A 20,321-nucleotide genomic window follows, 5' to 3' on the forward strand; every position below is an offset into this window, starting at 1 on the left:
ATAATGAAAAAAATCATGAGGTAAAAAAATAGAACATTTTTCCTAAATATCTTCTTCAGATATTGTGTGTTACAGATTGTTACAAAGGTTTACACTAAGGCAATATTAATTATACTTACTTTATTGTCATACGTTTCTATTTTATTTTTATTATTATTTTACTTTAGGCTTCTTGCAAAAATATTTTTGACAAAAAAAAAAATTAAGACAAGAAACAGAATGAGGTCAAAGTCCCTTGCCATTTAATATAGACTGTTCCTACTAATGTTTATGCACTACTGTTCTAGCGCCCGTTATTGTAACGGGCTTAATGTCTAGTTATATAATAAAAATATACATTTGATTTGAATCTGTAACAGGCAGTGTAAATGTATGGTACTTGTAATAGTTACCTTTTTTTAGTTTTAGTCACATTCATGCTCCCCCCTCTACTGATCTGATGCTGTTAGTTTTTAAATAATATTGCATTAGTGCGATGATGTTTTCTGATTGGTACTATTCAGGTCATAAAATGATTTCTTCAAAATGTCACATATATTTTTCTCTTTCTTTTTTCCCCAGTGCTGCGAAGACATCATGGACCAGAAGGAGCGTACTTACTCAGTGCGCACAGGTGGCCGGTTGCTGTATACTACAACATGCTTGACCTGGAAGTGATGAACATACATGTACTGTACAAGGCATGCACGGGGTCCACTGAGAAAAGAAGAGTGCTCTTGGCTCAACTTGCAGAGGAACTTCGTCATCGCTTCTTACAATAAAAAACGATAGAAAAAGAAAAGAGGATGCAACATCGACAAGCTTCTGTTCCAAGACCTCCGCTTCCACAAGGAAAGAACGCTCAGTGTCAGGTGCTCCTTCAATGAAATAGGAACCACAGCACAGAGAGAAGTGTGTATATTGCAGCAGGTACACATGTCGTAAATGCAGGAAGGTGTGCTTCGGTGTGCAGGAACTGTTAACATTTGAATTTAATGATTGTATATAGCGTGGAACTGATATCTCTGTCTTATTCGTTCTTCTGCATGTTCTGGAGTACAAAAGAAACACCACCATGCACCAAAATGTGGAGACAGGGCAAGATCGGGAAAAAAAAAAACAAATGCAGTCACTGATTACAACCACTGAAGGTATGCGAATGTATATGATGTTGCATCGATGACAAAATGTTTTCCGAAGTGCACTATACAGGTTATAAAATGAATTATTCCAAATGTCATATATACCTATGTCTCTGTTTTTTTTCTCAGTGTGGCATTGACATCATGGCCCAGAAGGTGCATACTAATTGTGTGAGCAGGAATATTCAAGAATATAACTGAATAAAAAAAAATTCAAGTGACAACAAGATACCAAGAAGGCATGATTCACCAGTGTTTGTGTGTCAGCTTTTATCCCTCCACATCAGAAAATTTACAGTTCCATTGTCTCTAAACACCACCCTACAGTTATTCCCAGCCATGTACACCACTCACAACCATGTCAACAATTTTCCCAGTCCCAGTCCATTTCACGCACAAGATCTGACATTGTTTTCAAATAAAGAGGTGGTAATTTTTTGTTAAATGGAGGAATAGAAAAAAAACTTTTCACAAGAGGAGGATCAATGACGCGAAACCCTGGTGTCTTTACTGAGAGACAGTTCCAATACCATTGAGCCACCTAATCAGGGTACTTAATGAGCTCACCACAACTGAACTAATAGTACTGTTCTTAGTGCAGCAGATGTAGACAATATATTTTATTTGACATATTTAATTGACATGAGAGTATCATTGTATTCTCCTAATGAAGATTTATATTATATATATATATTATTTATAGATGTATATTGTATGATGTACGGTTTTGAAGAAAATTGAGCATTGTATAAAAAAGGTTGCATGATTTAGCTAATCTTTATATATATACAGTATATATATATATATATTATATATATATATATATAAAGTTGATATATGACAATATATCTTTGACACTATGTATCAGACAAAGGAAATCACAGCAATCCACAATAACAATACTGAATTGTCAGCAACTACCTGAATTGTCGTTTCAGTCCGTCACTGAACTATATCAACTGAAGTGTGTAGTATCAATACAAATTACAAAATATAACTAGAGAGTTAAGTGTCAGATAGACTCTCAAAGAATATACAGCACAATGCCTTCGAGTGTGTTGAGGCTTCACAAAGCCTCCTTTAACTGCTCATGTCTGCTTAGCGATTTGACCACCTTAACAGTTCATTAACCAGTGCACATGTCTGCTCTGCTTTTCAAACCACATCCCACGCTACAGTAACCAATGTGCATTTCTGCTCACTGATTCGAACCGTGATTCATGATTCAATCCAAGTGCGCATGTCTGCTCAGTACTTCGGACCATGCTTCACAATTCAATCCCAGTGCACATGTATACTCAGTGCTTTGAACCATGCGTCAATCCCAGTGCGAATGTCCAATGGATCATTAGCCTGTACGCATGTCTGCTTGGTGTTTCAAACCATGCGCAGCAATTCACTAACTAGTGCACATGTCTGCTCAGTGCTTCAACCCTATTAATGCTTCATTAATAAGTGCGCATGTCTTCTGAGTGCTTCAAATCATTGTCCATTGAGCTCTGTTTGAAGTACATATGGCATCAGCAGAGATTCAAAAACTTGACAGAATTGCCAGGCAAAATGAATGTTTGTGGATGATCAATACAATTTAATGATTGTGCCCGATAATACTTAGTGACAAGAAACAAAACTATAAATTATATATCGTACAAATGCCGACTGGTAGAATGCATAATGCTGCAAAGGAGAGCTTTAGTAATATGGATTACAACACCTCTTTCACAATAATACACTCTTCTCATTAATACCCATAAATACCCCTTCTTCGACTCATGCAACATTTTCATGCAACGCTCATTTTTCTTCAGAATCGTACATCATATAGTAAACATGTATATATCATTTTTAGGAAAATACAAGGGTACTCTCATGTCAGTACAACCAGTTTAACCTACATACATAAAAAAATATATACATCCACTCAGCTAAAAACAGTAGTGGTGCAGTGGTAGTGTTGCTGCCCTATAATAAAGCATGCATAGGTTTGGGCCCCACAGCCATCCAGTGTGAATCGTTACCCCAAAAAGTTTGTTTTTCTTTTTTTTTTCATTTAACAAATAGTTCCACTGTAGACCGATAGCGAGGAAGGCGAGCTATCGAAGTAGGGCTGTATTGCCATAGGTGGCCAAGGGGCACACACCTTTAGTAAAGATATATTAAACGTAAATGTGCATCTTGTTTCATATTTATAACAAAACAAATCATTTGAGTGACAATTTCAACTGTTATTATGGTTGATGATTGTGGGTTTAGGGGTTTAAATTTTTAAATATCAAATTAATCAGGTGAAATGTGTTCTTACTTTGAGGGCTACACGGTAAATGTGCTGGTAAAGGCAGATGATTTTTTTGACAGCAGGTCCAGATGTGTTTCAAGAGGATCTTTAGTGCCGACCTCCATTAAAATTGCTGGATTCCCTTTTTACCACAAAGACATCTACAGTGGCTGCTGTTTCTGTTTGAAAGACAATTGTAATTAGTTGTGCAGCACATACTTTTATTCACATTACACTTTACATATACAGTACAGTAGATTTCAACTACGGAGTGTGGGTCACTTAATACATACAATCCTCACCTTGAGGTGTCCCATGTGTGTCTGTGAGACTGTGTTGGTGAGTGATCTGCACCGTGTCTCTCAGACTCTCTGATGTGCTCTGGGTTGACACCTTTGAATTTTTGGTGCAGCAGAGCAAATTCAACCTGATCTGCCACAGTGGGTTTGTTTTTACCCTATTCATTGGTGGAACTCATAGATGTCAAATGGCAATGAATAGAACATGGATTAATGTAAATACGTGATATGTGTAAATACTTCATTTTAATTGCGATTCTTAGTGAAGATGATTCCACAACAGATCTCTTATTCTTACACAGTATCTCTCTAAATTATTTAGTTCAAATTGATTCATTTTGATGACTCTTTAATTCAGATCGAACTCGGGTTTGCACTACACATAAAATTTGAGAAGCAGCCACCATAGTCCTGCGCCCTGCCCGGGGATTTGTTCCTGCCTTGCACCCTGTTTTGGCTGGGATTGGCTCCAGCAGACCACCGTGAGCCCGTGTTAGGATATAGCGGGTTGGAAAATGACTGACTGACTGACCACCATAGTCAGTTGAGCCACAATCAACTGTGACGGCGTCTTTTCTTCATAGCAAACTCTTTACCTTTGTGCTCCACAAAATATTGTAAAGTATTAATAAATTAAATATCTCAATACTCAATGAAATAAAAACATCTGGGGCCTCATGTATAAACGGTGCGTACGCACAGAAATGTTGTGTAAGAACTTTTCCACGTTCAAATCGCGATGTATAAAACCTACACTTGGCGTAAAGCCACGCACTTTTCCACGGTACCTCATGCCTTGTCGTACGCAAGTTCTCCGCTCGGTTTTGCAAACTGGCGGCACCCAGCGTCAAAGCAATGGTACTGTTCTTGTGTGATTACTCATTATTTTCATGATGCGGCTTTATAAATACACAGAAACTAACCGCATATTGTTTATTAGTGTAATGCATCTGATTGTAATTAACTCGTAACAATATAATGGTCCAGGGAACAGCCATAGTATTCCAAATACCATAACTGCTTTAGCGTTGTTACTCTCACTTCTTCTTCTTCTTCTTCTTTCAGCTCCTCCCGTTAGGAGTTGCCACAGCGGATCATCTTTTTCCATATTACTCTCACTGCACGACTCGGAGTATTTATATCACTGTATCTGAGTGTGAATCACAGCAGCAGCTGATCGGAAGAGAATTATCGGTATACAGCTTTAAGGACACGCTGTCTCAGCCACTGCAAAACGTTTCAAAGCCTTTCCTGTACAGACCTCACGGTTCAGAAACAGTTTAATCCCAAGAACTTTAAATGCACTCAATCAATTGCTCCTTGTAGAACGGTTTGTACTTATAAGTACAATCACCCCACTGTAAACTTGTACTACAGTTATAATATCTCACAACCTGGGCCACTTTATAAAGCGCGTATTTACATATGATGACGATATCATTTTTAAGGTGAAATGCAGCAAAATATGTTCATTAAATTATACACATAAAACTTTAACTTCATTTAAATAATCTATATTCTTCACTGGGAGTGTCGTGAAGGATAGAATAATTAAACATGTACTACAAAGATATTTCAATGTTCTTTAAGCGTTTTGAAGAATCGGCTAAGCTTACAGATGGCTTAACGTCTATTACAGAGCTGATTGTATGGCGATCGGTTACTTGGGGAAAGAAAAGCAAGGACTCTTGGGCCACGCCAATATATATTGAATATAAAACAGAAAGAGAAAATAACAACACAGCTAAAAACGCAGCGACAAATTTCGACAAGTTTAATAATGTGCTTTAGCTCCTATCATCATGAAAATGACATCACGTATACATCTCAGTATTTTAGTTATTCAGAGAGCTGTAATATCACGAATGTAATGGACTCTGTGTCCAGTTGGAGGAAGAGAGCCAGTTTAAGAAGCAAGTAGTGATTCACACACATAGATCACATACGAGTAGAAGATCAAATACAAAACAAAGCATTTAACGTGCTACTTTAATTACGATGTGATTTGAGAAACTGGTTAATTAAACGATTTTAAGATGAAGTTTATAATGTTCTACTAAATGACAAAATAAACTACGTGATTAAAGTGGAAATGTCGAGATTGAAGTTGACATTTCGTGCTTTTTCCCCACCGTGTGCCTTTTTTCTCTGTACCCTAATAAACTTTCATATGACACTCAGACAGTGGGCTTACAGCTCTTCTTTTCACGGCAACTTTGATATGTGACTTCTTTTTTATTTCCGGCACTGTGCGATTTTGTGAATGTGAGCTTTCAAGTTTCTCCAACACGCTATGTCACTCGATCAACTTCATTTTGTTGATTATACCACGGTTTATTTGAACAAATAGTATGTTTTTCCTTTGCCTCCACTTGGTATTCGCTGAAATTCTTATATTTTCCCCGTGCTTTTCCCATTGTCTTTTCACAGAAGGCTGCGCTTAAGGGCGATTTATATTGATTTGCATATTCAAATAGGCGTAATTCTGGGAGGATTTGGGGCGTTACATAATGCTGCGTGCACGGCGTTAGTTTTCACGCTGATCGGGATTTATGTAGCGGAAGAACGTGGAAGTTGGAGTACGCACAGATTCCTGCATCTGGATTTTTCTGTGCGTAAGCACATTTGGCCTTTTGTGCTTACGCCATGTTATAGTGCGAGTTCTACGCACGGCGTTATACATGAGGCCCCTGTTGATTTTAGTAGTTCATCTTCTTTCTTAAATGTGCTTACCTATATTATGGTAAAGTACAGTTAAACCTTTATTTTCTGTCTACTCCACTGTAATTAAGTCAGAACAAAGAAAATTATTTAAGTATAAATAACAAGGCTCATTTTCAATTTATGTTTTTTTTTTTTAAACTACATTAGGGCCATGGAACCCCAAACGTTGGGTTATTAAATGTGATTTCACAGAAAAGATGAGTATTAATAATAATACTAATAACAGGAGTAATAATAATGATGCAGTGTAAAAGGGAATATTCATTGAAAGAATCAGGGCTCCAAGAGTGAGGGGTCTTATTTTGTTGAACTCTTGCTGTCATATAGTACATTCTGCCTGTCAGCGTTAGTTGTATATATATATATATTTTTTTTTAGATATCAGACACTGGAAGCCGCTGACGAACCCTTCTCTTCGTTGCCAGTCTGTAGCAGCGAAAAAGTAAAAGCATACAATTTTAACAGACATCATTGAACTTGATCATGAGTTTGTGCAATGTTAATGCAAATGGCCAGGTGGTGTCACTAGAGAGGTGAGTGTCAAATAGTTTGAAGATTTAATATGATTTTTGACATAATTGATTCAATTATTTGGATGCTTTCTGATGCTTCACTATGCCCATCACTACTTTGAAGTCCAGAAGATGGCGAACCTTCCACCGGATAGACTCTGTATGGAGCCTCCATTTACACATGTTGGGATTAGATGTATTTGGGCCTTGGACTATATCAACACAACATACAAGAGGCAGTCACGCTGAGAATAAAAAGTAGGCTGTCCTTTTCATCTGTTTTAGTGTCAGAGCCATTCCTATCAAAGTCACTGAATCCCTAGATTCATCCAGTGTAATTAATGCCTTGAGGAGATTTCTTGCAATTTGACATCCAATGAAACACATTCGTTCGGACAAAGGAACCAAGGTACTGGCAATTCCTTCCAATTACGGAATGGCTATGCAGAATTTGCTTGCAGATCACAGTTGCACTTGGACATTCAATGCCCCTCATTCATCTCATATGGGAGGTGTATGGGAGAGGATGATTGCCATCACACGGAGGATTTTAGATTCAATGTTTCACCAAATTTAGTCTTCCAAGTTAACACGTGAGATACTTACCACTTTTCTTGCTGAGGTCACTGCTATCATGAACAATAGACCACTGGTGTCAACTGACCATTCAGATCCATTCATTCTCACATCTGCCATGCTTCTTACCCAGAAGATGGGTCCTTTTTCTCTTCCAGTTGGGGAATGTGGAGAATCCGACCTGTACAAGCAGCAATGGCACAGAGTACAGAGCCATACTAATAGCTTCTGAGATAGATTGCGCAAGAAGTATTTATCTACTCTTCAGTTCCACAGCAAATGGCAACTTAACTGTCCAAATCTCACATTTCATAGTGTGGTCCTTCTGAAGGACTCTCGGTGTAAGAGGAATGACTGGCCTTTAGTAATTATAACTGAGGTGTACCCTAGCAAAGATGGCAGAGTCCGCAAAGTGCAAGTCCGAGTCAATAAATCAGGTGGGCCCAAGATGTTTCTCAGGCCTGAGGAGGAAAAAACAAGATAGTGGTATCCTGTGGGATACCAGGTGGGGATTGTGTTGTCCTGATGAAGATTTGAAATAAGAAAAGATTAACATTAACACCATCTAGTGGTGAAGTTCAGCATTTTTTTCTGTTTAGGGAATAGCCTGTCTTTGGGCAATGATGTCATCAAGCTGAGCCTCAGACAGTAGAAACAAAGGGAGAGCACATGTTTAACTCACTTCTGTTGCTTTAACACTAGAATCTCTAAAGCCTACAAAAAAAGTCGTAATGCCGGGCTACCTTAAATTCCTTTGCACCTCTTCATCTGCTCTTTGTTTTGCAAATATGTCAGTCAGCACAAGCAGGAAGCAGCCTGCTGTCCCATCCCTCACCAACGCAACTGAAGGTCTCCCAGCTCTGTTTATCTGGGTGTGAGGTGCCTGGAATTGTATAGGGTAAACAATACTGCATATCGTTATTTGGAGTACATATATTTCATGTGTGTTCCGTATCTAAAACGATCTATGTAAAAGTAGGATGACAGGAAATGCCACGGAAGAAACGTTGAAAACATAACTAAAACAGAAACTTTTTTCATGATATACTAATAATGACAAAATGTTGGTGTGAAGTGTATAATGTGTGAAGACTGGAATCCAAATATCTAATAAACACTTTCACAAAAGATATAACAAAACCAGACTTTTTCTCACCCTGATGATTTCTTGCACTGCCACCTGGTGGAATCCTCCATATTTACTGAAAGTGTGCGCACAAGTGTAGTCAGTACATTCCTTGCATAGCAACTGCATCCTTAAGCTCACACATTGCATAGTGTTAAGTATATCACCAGCCTTGGTGCAATCTCTTTATTGATTGTCAGGGTCATTCAAATGACTCTAATACAATACGAATTTTGAAATTCCACATGAAGTTATCCAGCTGGGCAAAATGTATAATAAGGTTTTTTGTGTTTGTCTTGTACTTAAAATATGTCTAAAACAAACTTGTGGTCTTACCTGAGTGAAAAATATATAAAGCTTTTAAAAACTGTTATAATATTTAGTAAAATACATGCAAAGTAAATATTTTATTGCCATGACAATATTAGCTGCATGGAATTTGATTTAAGGATGCTCATACAAATAAAAGATCAACACAAATAAGAAGACAACAATAAATACTATTCCCCAACAGTGCAAATGCAGCCAATATAACAAAAACATACCTACATTTTCATAAGATTACTGTATATAAATAGTGTAAAATAATTTAAATAACAGCAAGTAAGTAGTCCCATTCAGTTCTATTGAATGCCTTTTCTAAATACAGAGAGACATGAACAACTTTAGGACTTGTCAACTGAAACATTAATATCATTATCTGTGTGTTATCAGTCTGTAGTGACTGAAATTAACATTACTGTTTTGTTTACAGTAATCCCTCATTTATCGTGGGAGATAGGTTCCAATGCCGGCCGCAATAACTGAATTTCCGCGAAGCAGGGACACCATATTTATTTAATAATTTAACGTGTATATGGACATTTTTAAACCCTCCCTGTACTGTTTACAACCCACCCTTTACTCTGTTAATAACAGGGACAACTGCTAAGCAATATGAAATCGGTAGATAAGTTTACAGTTACTGTATAGCGAAGTACACGTACCTATATATGACGTGATGATGGTGATGAAAATGCTGTGCAGTAAAAATGATGACGATGAAGGTGATGATGACTTTTACTGCGCAGCCGATGACTGTATTTTACGTCTCTTCAGATGGCAGTGCCATTTCCTGGGGCACCTCTTCCACGGTTTCCGAAGGTGTATCCGTAGTAGTAGTAGGAACTGGCTCTTTTTTGCGAGGCTGCAAAAACATTGTGATCGGCAGCTGCTGCCGCTGCTTCTTTTTCCAGTCGAAGAGGAGCTTGTAGGCGGTCATGACATCATCGACCTTGTTGCAAAATTGGACCAATCGAACCATATTGTCGTCCCATTCCTGTGACCGCTCTTGCAGATCCTTAGCCAGTCTGCAGCCACAGCCGCGAACGTTCTCCCTTCCTTCAACATATCCAGAAGTTTCACGTTCTCAGCGATCGTCATCATTCTTTGTTGCCGTTTAGGCTCAGCACCAGCCTTGGAAGAAGGAGCACATTTGGGAGCCATTGCAGGGGGTGAAAATTGAAGCGAAGTTCAACACAAAGAAACCACAAAAAGATCACACACAGTACAGTGTAAAGTAAACCGATTGGCGAGAAAGCTTGAAGCGAAATGGCCGTGACAGAGAGACAAGGGGAGGTGCTGTGGGATCTGGGCATCAGTCAAAGCACCAATCAAGGGGCCCGATTAGAAAGCGGGAAGCTGTGATTTGTCGTCTCCCTCCCATGTACCAATCACAACCCGTGTTACAACGCACTTAGTCACCAAACTTGTTTTGTTGTTCTTAGACTAGGAAATACTACAACTATATTTAAAAACCCGCGAAGTCGTGAATCCGCGAAACGTGAACCACGAAGTAGCGAGGGATTACTGTACTTATTTGTTATTTTTATCTTATATATTTAGGATGGGATGGTGACTAGTTCACTGAAGTTAAAGGCAAGCCTGTGGTTCTTCAGTTACTTACACAGAAAACAGAAGTATTCATTTGTGTGATGGAGCATGCAAACATATTAATAAACTGACTACTTTTGACTGCGGTAGGCTGGCACCTTGCCCAGAGTTTGTTCCTGCCTTGCGCCCTGTGTTGGCTGGGATTGGCTCCAGCTGACCCCCGTGACTGTTTGTTAGGATATAGCGGGTTGGAGAATGACTGACTGACTGCTTCTGAATGCAGGTAGGTATTATATTTCAATTTCTTAAAGCAATGCTTTGCAAAAATAATAAAAAGGACCCTGCTAAAATGTGTATTTCTTGGCCTCATTTTGTCACTGTATAATGCCTTGCAACCACTCTCAGTGATGTTTATCTGCCACATTTTACTCTTATACTTCTGCAGTATATGCTTGTATGTTTTTCACATGTATTGCTGATGTTCCTAAGTACAGTGACGTATGGTACTTGGTTTTCAACTACTTTTTCAGAATATTTCTAAAAAAAATTCTATGGAACATCACCATAACTGAAGTCAGTTATTCAAAATTATTCTGATAACAATTCCAAGAATCTTAAGAGGTACTCAAATACACATGTGTCTTAACTGGCATTTTTCAATAGATTACCACAATGTAATTTATATTTCCAACAAGGTAACTAGAATTTGTGAAATTCTGGACAACCTACAGTGTATTATGAATTTGCTGTGAAAATTAATTAATTAATATCAAAATTCTTTATCATGTCCTTTTCTATTTAGGCTCATATTTAGTATGTTAAAAATACAGTAGTGTTAAATAGTAAAAACAAACAATTAAAATACAGTTAAACCACCACACTGAAAAAATCCAAACACAGTGATTGATATTACAGTGACATAGTGATCTGTCCAATTTTATCCTTGCACAGAATGATTAGGAAACATATGGATAAAGCCAGATATGTTTGTTAGAGGAGTAGATTATGTTCTGTGCCTGTACTTGTTCTTCATCTTAAGTACCAGCTGTAGCATATGCAATACAAAAGTCATCATATAAATTGTAAGTCCATTGTTTTTTGCTAATATTTCAGCAATAAAATATTACTAAAACTTCAGTAGCCAACAATTAAAACAGGAATTGCCAAGCAGATTAAATTAATCATTGAAGGAATAAATTGCAACATCAAAATTTAAACCAAAAAGAGAACATGTACTGTTGTTAAGAATGCAAAAACATTCAGGCTTATAACCTCTAGTGAAGCAAAAAACACTTTGAAGGACAAGTCAACTGAATCAATATTAGTTCATTTCAAACTCAGAGTGGGACAAAGAAAATGCTGATAATTTGACAGATTTCATTACCAGACGGTGAGATGAGACCTGGTGATAAAAGCCCATGGACACCGTGAGGCAGTAAGCGGGAATTGTCTTGTATCTGAACACCAAGAGAACGTTTTGGGGGTCGCCCAGGTCTTGAGCTGCAGGGAGAGAAAAGAAAAGTAACATTGAGAAGTGTTTAACAGAGGGTGCATAAACAAGAAACTTGTATATAGGTATAGATAAGCTGAAGCACAAGTAGTTCTGAATTGTATATTTGATAAATCTGGCAAGAACAGCATTATCTGATTTATTTGATTACTTTTCTTGATTATTAACATTTTAAAATAGTAAAATTATAGTGTTCTTTGGCAGAAATGTCATAAAACATATCAAATAAAGAAAACTTGTACTTTATAGTTATTGCAACAAATATATTTTACAAGTTATTTAGACAAATGTTTTAAAGGAAATAGCTGATTTGTTCTAAACTCATTTGTGTTTAAAAAGATCCCACACTTAAGTAGCACATTATTTGCATTCCAGTTTACCCTGAACCCTCCATGTTGTAAAATAGTATACATTCATTTTAGTTATATTTTTCAAAACTTATCTATATAATAGAAACAGTGCAATCTTTAATCATTTACGTACACTTATCCATTATTTTAAATTGCTAAGCTACGTACATGCAATAGTAGGTTTGTACATAGGATGCATAGTTTTGCATAGCTATATGGATAATGGAAGCTCCTGTAGAAGACTTTGGTATAACTATCATGTAAAAACCTAAATCATGAAAACCCTAAATACAAAGAGGACTGTTTGATTTATGTTAGGTAGAATGCCCAGAGGGGACTGGGCGGTCTTGTGGTCTGGAACCCCTACAGATTTTATTTTTTTTCTCCAGCTCTTGGAGTTTTTTGTTTTTTCTGTCCACCCTGGCCATCGGACCTTACTTATTCTATGTTAATTAATGTTGACTTATGTTTATTTTTTATTGTGTCTTCGATTTTTCTATTCTTCATTTTGTAAAGCACTTTGAGCTACATTTTTTTGTATGAATATGTGCTATATAAATAAATGTTGATTGATTGATTGATTGATTGATTGATGTAACTGTAATCTTAGATAGTAAAACATTGTTTGACTAGACATGTAAAGGTATCAGTGTTAATTGTGACAATACATTTTGATTTAGTTTTAGTCATAGTCTTCTGATTAAATTGCATTTTAGTTTAGTCACATTTTAGTTATTTAATTTTTGTTAGTTTTAGTCTAGTTTTAGTCGACAAAAGTAAATTAATTTCAGTTAAGAAAAAGGAAATCAGTTTTAGTTTACTAAAAGTAAAAGAAAACTAGGCAAACAATCAAAGTCAGATGGATATCTTATTTCACATATGAATATGCACAGAATATACTGTACCTCTAAACTATTATAATAACATCCACACTAAAGAACCAAACCACATGTACTGATTATTGAACATGAAATGAAGTGTAGGTGTAGAAAGGATTTACTCCAAAAGATCTTGCTTCAGATAATGGCAGGTCTGGGGCCTCATGTACTGTATAGGCGTATGGACAAAAAAATCAAGAAGCATAAATCTGTGCGTACGCTAAGTTCCACACACTTCCCCTTTACAACTCCCAATGAATGTGAAATTTAACGCATGTGGACGTGCCTACAGCCCCACCCTGACTTCTCCCAGAATTACACATATTTTAATATGCAAATCAGTATAAATATCACCTTCTGTTCAGTGCTTGATTAAAAGCAATGGAAAAGACCCATGAAAAAAAGAAGAGTTTCAGTGAATGTAAAGTGGAGGCAAGGAAAAATATACTATTTATTGGTGGCACAAGAAACAAAAGCATGGTGGAATATTCGAAAGTTCAAGTTTAGAAAGTCGCACAGTGCCCAAAAGAAAAAAGTGGTCAGATATCACAGTTAATGTGAAAAGGTGAGTTGCAGCCCACTGTCTGTTTATTCTGTTTCAGACAATATTACAAAACTGATGGTTAGACGGTGATGATGTTGTGCCAAGTACGTCTTCGTGTGTTGGCTGCAAACACATCTCTGCCTCAGAAACCACTGGGAGGCCATCTTGCTGTATGCTGACGGACGCTATTCTGGAATCACAAAATGCAATAGTGGATGCTGTAGGAGATGTGGCCAATGAAATAAGGATTATAAGGGCTGTATTATGTGACATTGAACACAGATTAAATGAATTGTTTAAAAGGAACTGTAAATACTGCATCTGATCACCTTTTTTTACATTCAGCTAATTACATTCAAACAAAGTTGTAACACTGCCTGATCTGGCTGATCATTTGGTGGGTCAGTGTCAGGTTCATCATAGCACATCTGTTCAGGTACATTGTTGCATACTGCGACATACTTTCTGTGCAATACCAGAATAGCACATTAACAGAGTGGAAATGCTTTCTATTTGCATAAGCAAATTCATTCTCTAAAGGTGCCTTTATAGAGTAGTGACAGCACTGAGCACCACAACAAACTAATTCTCTGATCTTTACTTTGAGGTGACTCTCTGTCCTTAAAAGGACTGCTTGCCTTTTGCCGCACTAGTTGGAAAAAGCACCTGTGACTGGGTGGAAGAGCCATTTTTATAGATTTTCCAGGTATATATGATATAATGTCAGCTTTTCTTTTGGTGATTCATCTCTGGCTGATGTAATTTGTCCGACGTCGTTGCAATAGCAATATGTGTTCAGTTGACCGCTCAGATTACATATGGAAAAACGGACATTGCTGCAAATTGCGCTTTTATGTTTGCCAGTTCAACTACAGTGTAAAGAAATCTTATTTATCTGAAGGAGAAGTGGATAATACTATCCTATACAGCTGGCATAGCATGACTCAGTGATGATTGTGAAATATCCGATCAGTCAGCAAGTCAACATTGAAAAGATGCTGCGGCTAAAAACCTAAGAGTGGACAGAGCCTGCAAATCAGCAGGTAGTACACAATTCCTCAAAGTCTGGCTTTGTAAAGCCAGCGCCAGTTCAGCACACAGTTCCAAGAGAATAGCTCTTGAAAATCGAAATCTACTTAGAAGCTAGTCATCTGTAAATACACACTCTCTTCTAATTCTTTCATTTGCATTGTCTTCTAACAATGCTAAAGCAGCCATGGTAGCTGGAATAGTTTGGCCATTTCGTGCACCATTACATTGTTACAGAATCATCACAATCAAGTGAATTAAATTTGTGCACGATATGCAGTTCATTTCATTGTACTTGGTAGAACCGGCATCATAGATGTAAAAAAGAAAAGTAGACCACAGAAACAGTAGCACCGTTTTGATGCTCGGTGCAGCCAGTTTGCAAAAGCAACCAGAAAAGTGCGTACACTAGGGGGAGACCCTGCCATGAAAATGTGCGTGGCTTTCTGCCAAGTTTAGTTTTTCTACATCTTAACACGAGTGAGGAAACGGGTGAACACACTGTTTATACATGAGGCCCCTGGTCTGTCATCACAGTTTTCAGGCACTCAACACACCTTAAGATTTTACCAAAAAATCTATATAAGTGCTTTTACTAAGTTCTTCACATTTTTAGAGGTTATGCTAATAAACATTAGGTTGCCCTCAAAAACCAAACAAATAACACATATTTAATATTTGCATATTTGTATTCAGCAGTGAAGCAATGCTGTTTTGTCATACTGTACAATAACATACTGTATAGTTTTAATTGGGAGATGCACATCAAGCACTGAAATCCTAAATACTGTATGTTTTATGTTAGTATTAACAAACAGAGCAGCTCAATTCCTCAATGATGGTGACAAGCCAAATAGCCACTGCATTTGAAACTTTTAATTTTTAATTGCTAAGACTGATGTTGTCACTGCCACTGTGCCCATTTGTGTAAGTGAATGAGTGTGAGGTGGTTTCACCCACCACCCAGAACTGTATCAACCAGTTACAAAATGGGTGGATGTGAACCGTCCATTCCTTTATAGGGACTGTGTAGGACATGGTATTAAAAGCAATTAATCCTCCATCATTTCATCTGCTGTCACAAATATGTGACACTACAAGCTAAACAATTACAACTCACAGCTGAGGCTCTCTCAAAGCTGCACAAATCTGTTTTTTAAATAAGTCATAAAGAGACAAATAAAGCCTGTGTCTGTGTGTTGGATTTTTTTCCCATTAGTATGTATGTTTTCACCAATCACATGCTGAAATTCTGAAACGCACGGGATTTCCAGACATGACTTCTGCTGTATTTCTTTACGATGGTGCTGTATATTTGTGGCCACGGAAGAGTGCAGTACCGACCTTAGTATCGATGTGACATTCCAACTAGCAGCACACCTAAAATAAACTGCCGTACTTGAGTATTAGTATTAATAAGGTGAACAAGAGGTATTAGCATCAGGCAACTCGCCACCTAGATAGCATTACATACCCTGGTATGAATATCAGGATGGTGCACCTCTAGACACCTCTTCAGGTTTGTGATGTTCTTTCCTGTGAGTGTCATTCTACATGGCTTACACTGAGCTTTATTATCGTCAGTGTAGTAATTGAAGTTGGTCCATATGTCTGAATACTTTTTTTGACCAAAAATCACATTGGTCAGTAGTAATATCAGACAGAAACTGTCATTTGGGGTGATTAATGACCTTAACCCCACCCCAAAATATGATTTATGAAATATGATTTATGAAAAACATGATGTGTAACCATCCATGACACAGGAACTTCATTTTATAAACATCAGATTCAAAACTATTAATATTAATAAAATATAGAATTATTGCAGCCTTCTTAAAGTATACACTTATCTTGCTTGTAGTACAAACCCAGGCAAGTGTGTATCCTTTTAAAATTCAAAGCAAATATAAAAATATACATTTCTCTTGCTTGTAAGTATGTTTCTCTTTAAAAATCAAAGCAAATAATAATAATAAGAGCCTAAGTAAAATAATCATCCCCTTCGAATAGACCTCCTTTATTGTTTGTGTATACTAATTCTAGGACACTAATAAAGTATTCAAGCAACACAAAGCCGATGTGGCTTCAGTTGAAAGCATATGGCCATGGAAGTGTGTGTATCTTTTTAAAATGCAAACCAAATAGGAGCATAATTAAAGATTTTAAAATATGGACCAAGCTACATATGGCTTTATCACTAAGTAAGCAGCAAATGACCACCAATTTCAAATGGAGAAAAACTGTGGCTTTATCATTAAACAATCAACTGTTAAAATACTTAAAGTAACAGGAAGGGATAAAACACAGGAAACCTAATTAAACAGGCAGCTGTTCAAACAATTACTGGGACAATTCAACCTTTTTTTTTTTTTTTTTTTTTTTAATGAGATTGGAAAATATGTATCTCCTGCATTTTAAAACCATACGATTAAAATAATATTCTAAATGATGTTCTAATTAAGTTAAGTCAAGTCAAGTTGGGGAGCATGCACTGGTACAGTGCATTGCTGCACCCACTACACATCGAAACAGCTCAGGATCCTTGTTGGCAACCCCCCAGGCAGACACACGGTCCAGTCCAACCCTCTGGAAATAACCCTCTATCTGCCGCAGCCAGGTGTTACGTGAGCAACCCCTTGGCCTGCTCCAGCCACATGAGTCCCCAACAAAGAGGATCTTATGAGCCAGATCACCCTCTGGGAAACGTGCCACATGGCTGTAGTGCCATAACTGACGCTCCCTCACAAAGCAGGTAATGTGCCTCATCCGGGACTCCATGAGTAACCACTCATTTGACACTAGGTCAAACCAACGGTACCCAAGGATTTTCCGGAAAGACACAGTACCAAAGGAATCCAGTCTTCATCTCTGGTCACTGGATAGCGTTCATTTCTGACAACCATATAGCAAGACAGAAAGCACCAAGACTCTAAAACTTGGACTTTCATCATTTGCATAGATATCGGGAGCGCCACACACCCCTTTCCAGCAGCCTTATGACCCCCCATCCTCTCCCAATCCATCTACTGACTTCACAGGAAGAGTCACCAGAGACATGAATGTCACTGCCAAGGTAAGTAAACCTCTCAACAAGGTCAACACTCTCTCCACAAACAGACACACTGCTGATGGCTGTGCCCAAGAGGTCATTAAAGGCCTGGATCTTGGTTTTTATCCAGGAAACTCGCAAGCCCAGACACTCAGACTCCTCACTCAGTCTCTCGAGCGCCCCGATCAGAGCCTCCATTGACTCCGCGAAGATCACAGCATCGTCAGCAAAGTCAAGATCCGTGAATCTTTCTTCACCAACAGATGTCCCACATCCGCTGGACCCCACAACCTTGCCTTACACCCAGTCCATACAAGCATTGAACAGAGTAGGAGCAAGAACACACCCCTGACGAACCCCAGAATCAACTGGGAAAAACACAGAGGTCCTGCCTCCAGTCTGCACAGCACTCACAGTACCAGTGTACAGGCCAGCCATGATATCCAGCAACCTCCAAGGGAACCCACGAATCCTCAGGATGTCCCACAGGGCAGCTCGATCAACTGAGTCGAATGCTTTGCAAAAATCAACAAAGGCTGCAAAGAAACTCTGCCGATATTCCCGTTTGTGCTCTAGTGACAGGATGCGGTCGATGGTAGACTTTTTAGGCATAAAACCAGACTGTTCTGGTCGCTGGTAGGTGAGCAAGTGATCACGGATCCTATTGAGGACGACCCTAGCAAGTGTTATCCCCCTGTAGTTGCTGCAATGCAGGCGATCACCCTTCCCTTTCCAGATAGGGACAACAAGTCCCGTTTTCCAGTCAGTTGGGATGATGCCAGTCTCCCAAATGGAAGCAAAGATTGCTTGCAATGCCAGGAGGACAGCCTTACCACCAGCCTGGAGAAGTTCACCCAGGATACCACAAATCCCTTTAGCCTTTCACCCCCTCAGGTGGTTCACCACCTGTTCAATCTGAGGTTGGGTGGTTCACAGCTAATTGGAGGATCAGCCTCAAGAACCCTGGACCCAGAGATATCCAACGTCCTAGCTGGAGGATCAGCTTTGAAGAACTGTTCAAAGTAGCAAGCTCAGTGGGTCACAACTGCAGTGTCATCTGTAGGGACCATTCCATCAGCTCCCCTGACTGAGACTCTCCGAGGAACAGATTCAGATGTGCGTAATGCTTTGATTCCTCTGTAAGCAGGATGTGGGTCGCTAGACCACACATGGTGTGTCACTTGCTCACAGATTCCTCTAACAAACGCCTCTTTATCTGCCCTCAGAGCCCTCGCAGCGGTCCTTCTCAATTCCCGATACAGACCAGAGTTGCCACTGAGCTATGCGCTGATACTCCTCTCGATGATATCCAGGGTACACTGCGAGATGAAACACCTCCTTCTGGGAACACCGGTAACACCAACACAACCCTCAGCAACCTTCAGGGTCTTGTCGCGGAAGGTCTCCCACATCACAATTGGATCAGCAGTCATGCCCAAAGCTGAAAGTTCCTCACACAAACTGCATGCAAACTCATTAGAAACAGCCTGGTCTTGGAATCTGGCCATGTCCAGGTTCATTTTACTAGCAGGTGGTAACCTACTGGACCTAAGCTGGATCCTAAGAGTAGCAACAACAAGTCTATGGTCAGAATTCACAAATTGGGCACTTCTGTAGACCCTGCAGTTTTGCAAGAGCCTCCAGCGTCTGCCCACGAGGATGTGATCGATCTCCTTCACCGCACCACTAGTATTGGAGTACCAAATCCAACGATGCGGTTCAGGGTGCTGGAACCAGGATCCAGCAATTTGCAGCCCCTGACCTTTTGCAAAGTCAAGGAACATGGAGCCACTTTCACCACGGTCACCAGACCCATGGGGACCGAAACAATCCTCATAGCCAGCCCTGTCAGTCCAAGTGGCTGCATTGAAGTCGCCCACGACAAGAGGAGTGTCACCCCGTGGGCACCTATCAACCACTGAGCGAAGCAGTGAATAAAATGTCTCCCTTGCTGAGACATCACTCACCGCAGTCGGAGCATACACTGAGACAACAGACAAGACACCCAGGGAGTGTCGTAATCTGAGTCCCATAATAGGCTCGTTAAAAGGAGTGACATCGGACACCATCAGAAGAAGCCAATCCTCTACAGCAACAGCTACTCTCTGAGTATGACAGCCATCAGACTGACCAGACCAATAAAAGGTGTATCCACCCACAGAGATCTGGCCAGTCCCCAGTCTGCGTACCTCAGAGAGTGGCGCCACTGAAATGCGGAGTTTACGAAGCTTCTCCGACAGCAGAGGAAGATGATCATCTTGCCGGAGAGACAAGACGTTGCATGCGCCCACCCATATGGGCCACCTCAAATTAGGACCTGCGTGCAGCCGTGCAACAGGCGATGCCTCAGCACCACACCAGCTCTGATCCCCAACAGACCTGACCTTATTGGCTTTCAAACGGTTTTGACTCTTCCGGGATGGGGCTCCTGAGGACTTTTCCCCCATCCCCTT

General features: G+C 39.2%; 1 protein-coding gene across 1 annotated transcript in view; it reads right to left on the bottom strand.

Moving 5' to 3' along the window:
- The window catches only part of dacha (dachshund a), an 853,183-nt gene that overhangs the window by 517,994 nt on the left and 314,868 nt on the right, over positions 1–20,321 (bottom strand). Inside the window, exon 2 of the mRNA XM_039765764.1 lies at positions 11,890–12,005. Within this exon, the coding sequence (XP_039621698.1) occupies positions 11,890–12,005 (116 nt within the window). The remainder of the gene's footprint in view (positions 1–11,889; positions 12,006–20,321) is intronic.

This window comes from Polypterus senegalus, chromosome 10, assembly GCF_016835505.1.
Source record: "Polypterus senegalus isolate Bchr_013 chromosome 10, ASM1683550v1, whole genome shotgun sequence".
NCBI lineage: Eukaryota > Metazoa > Chordata > Cladistia > Polypteriformes > Polypteridae > Polypterus > Polypterus senegalus.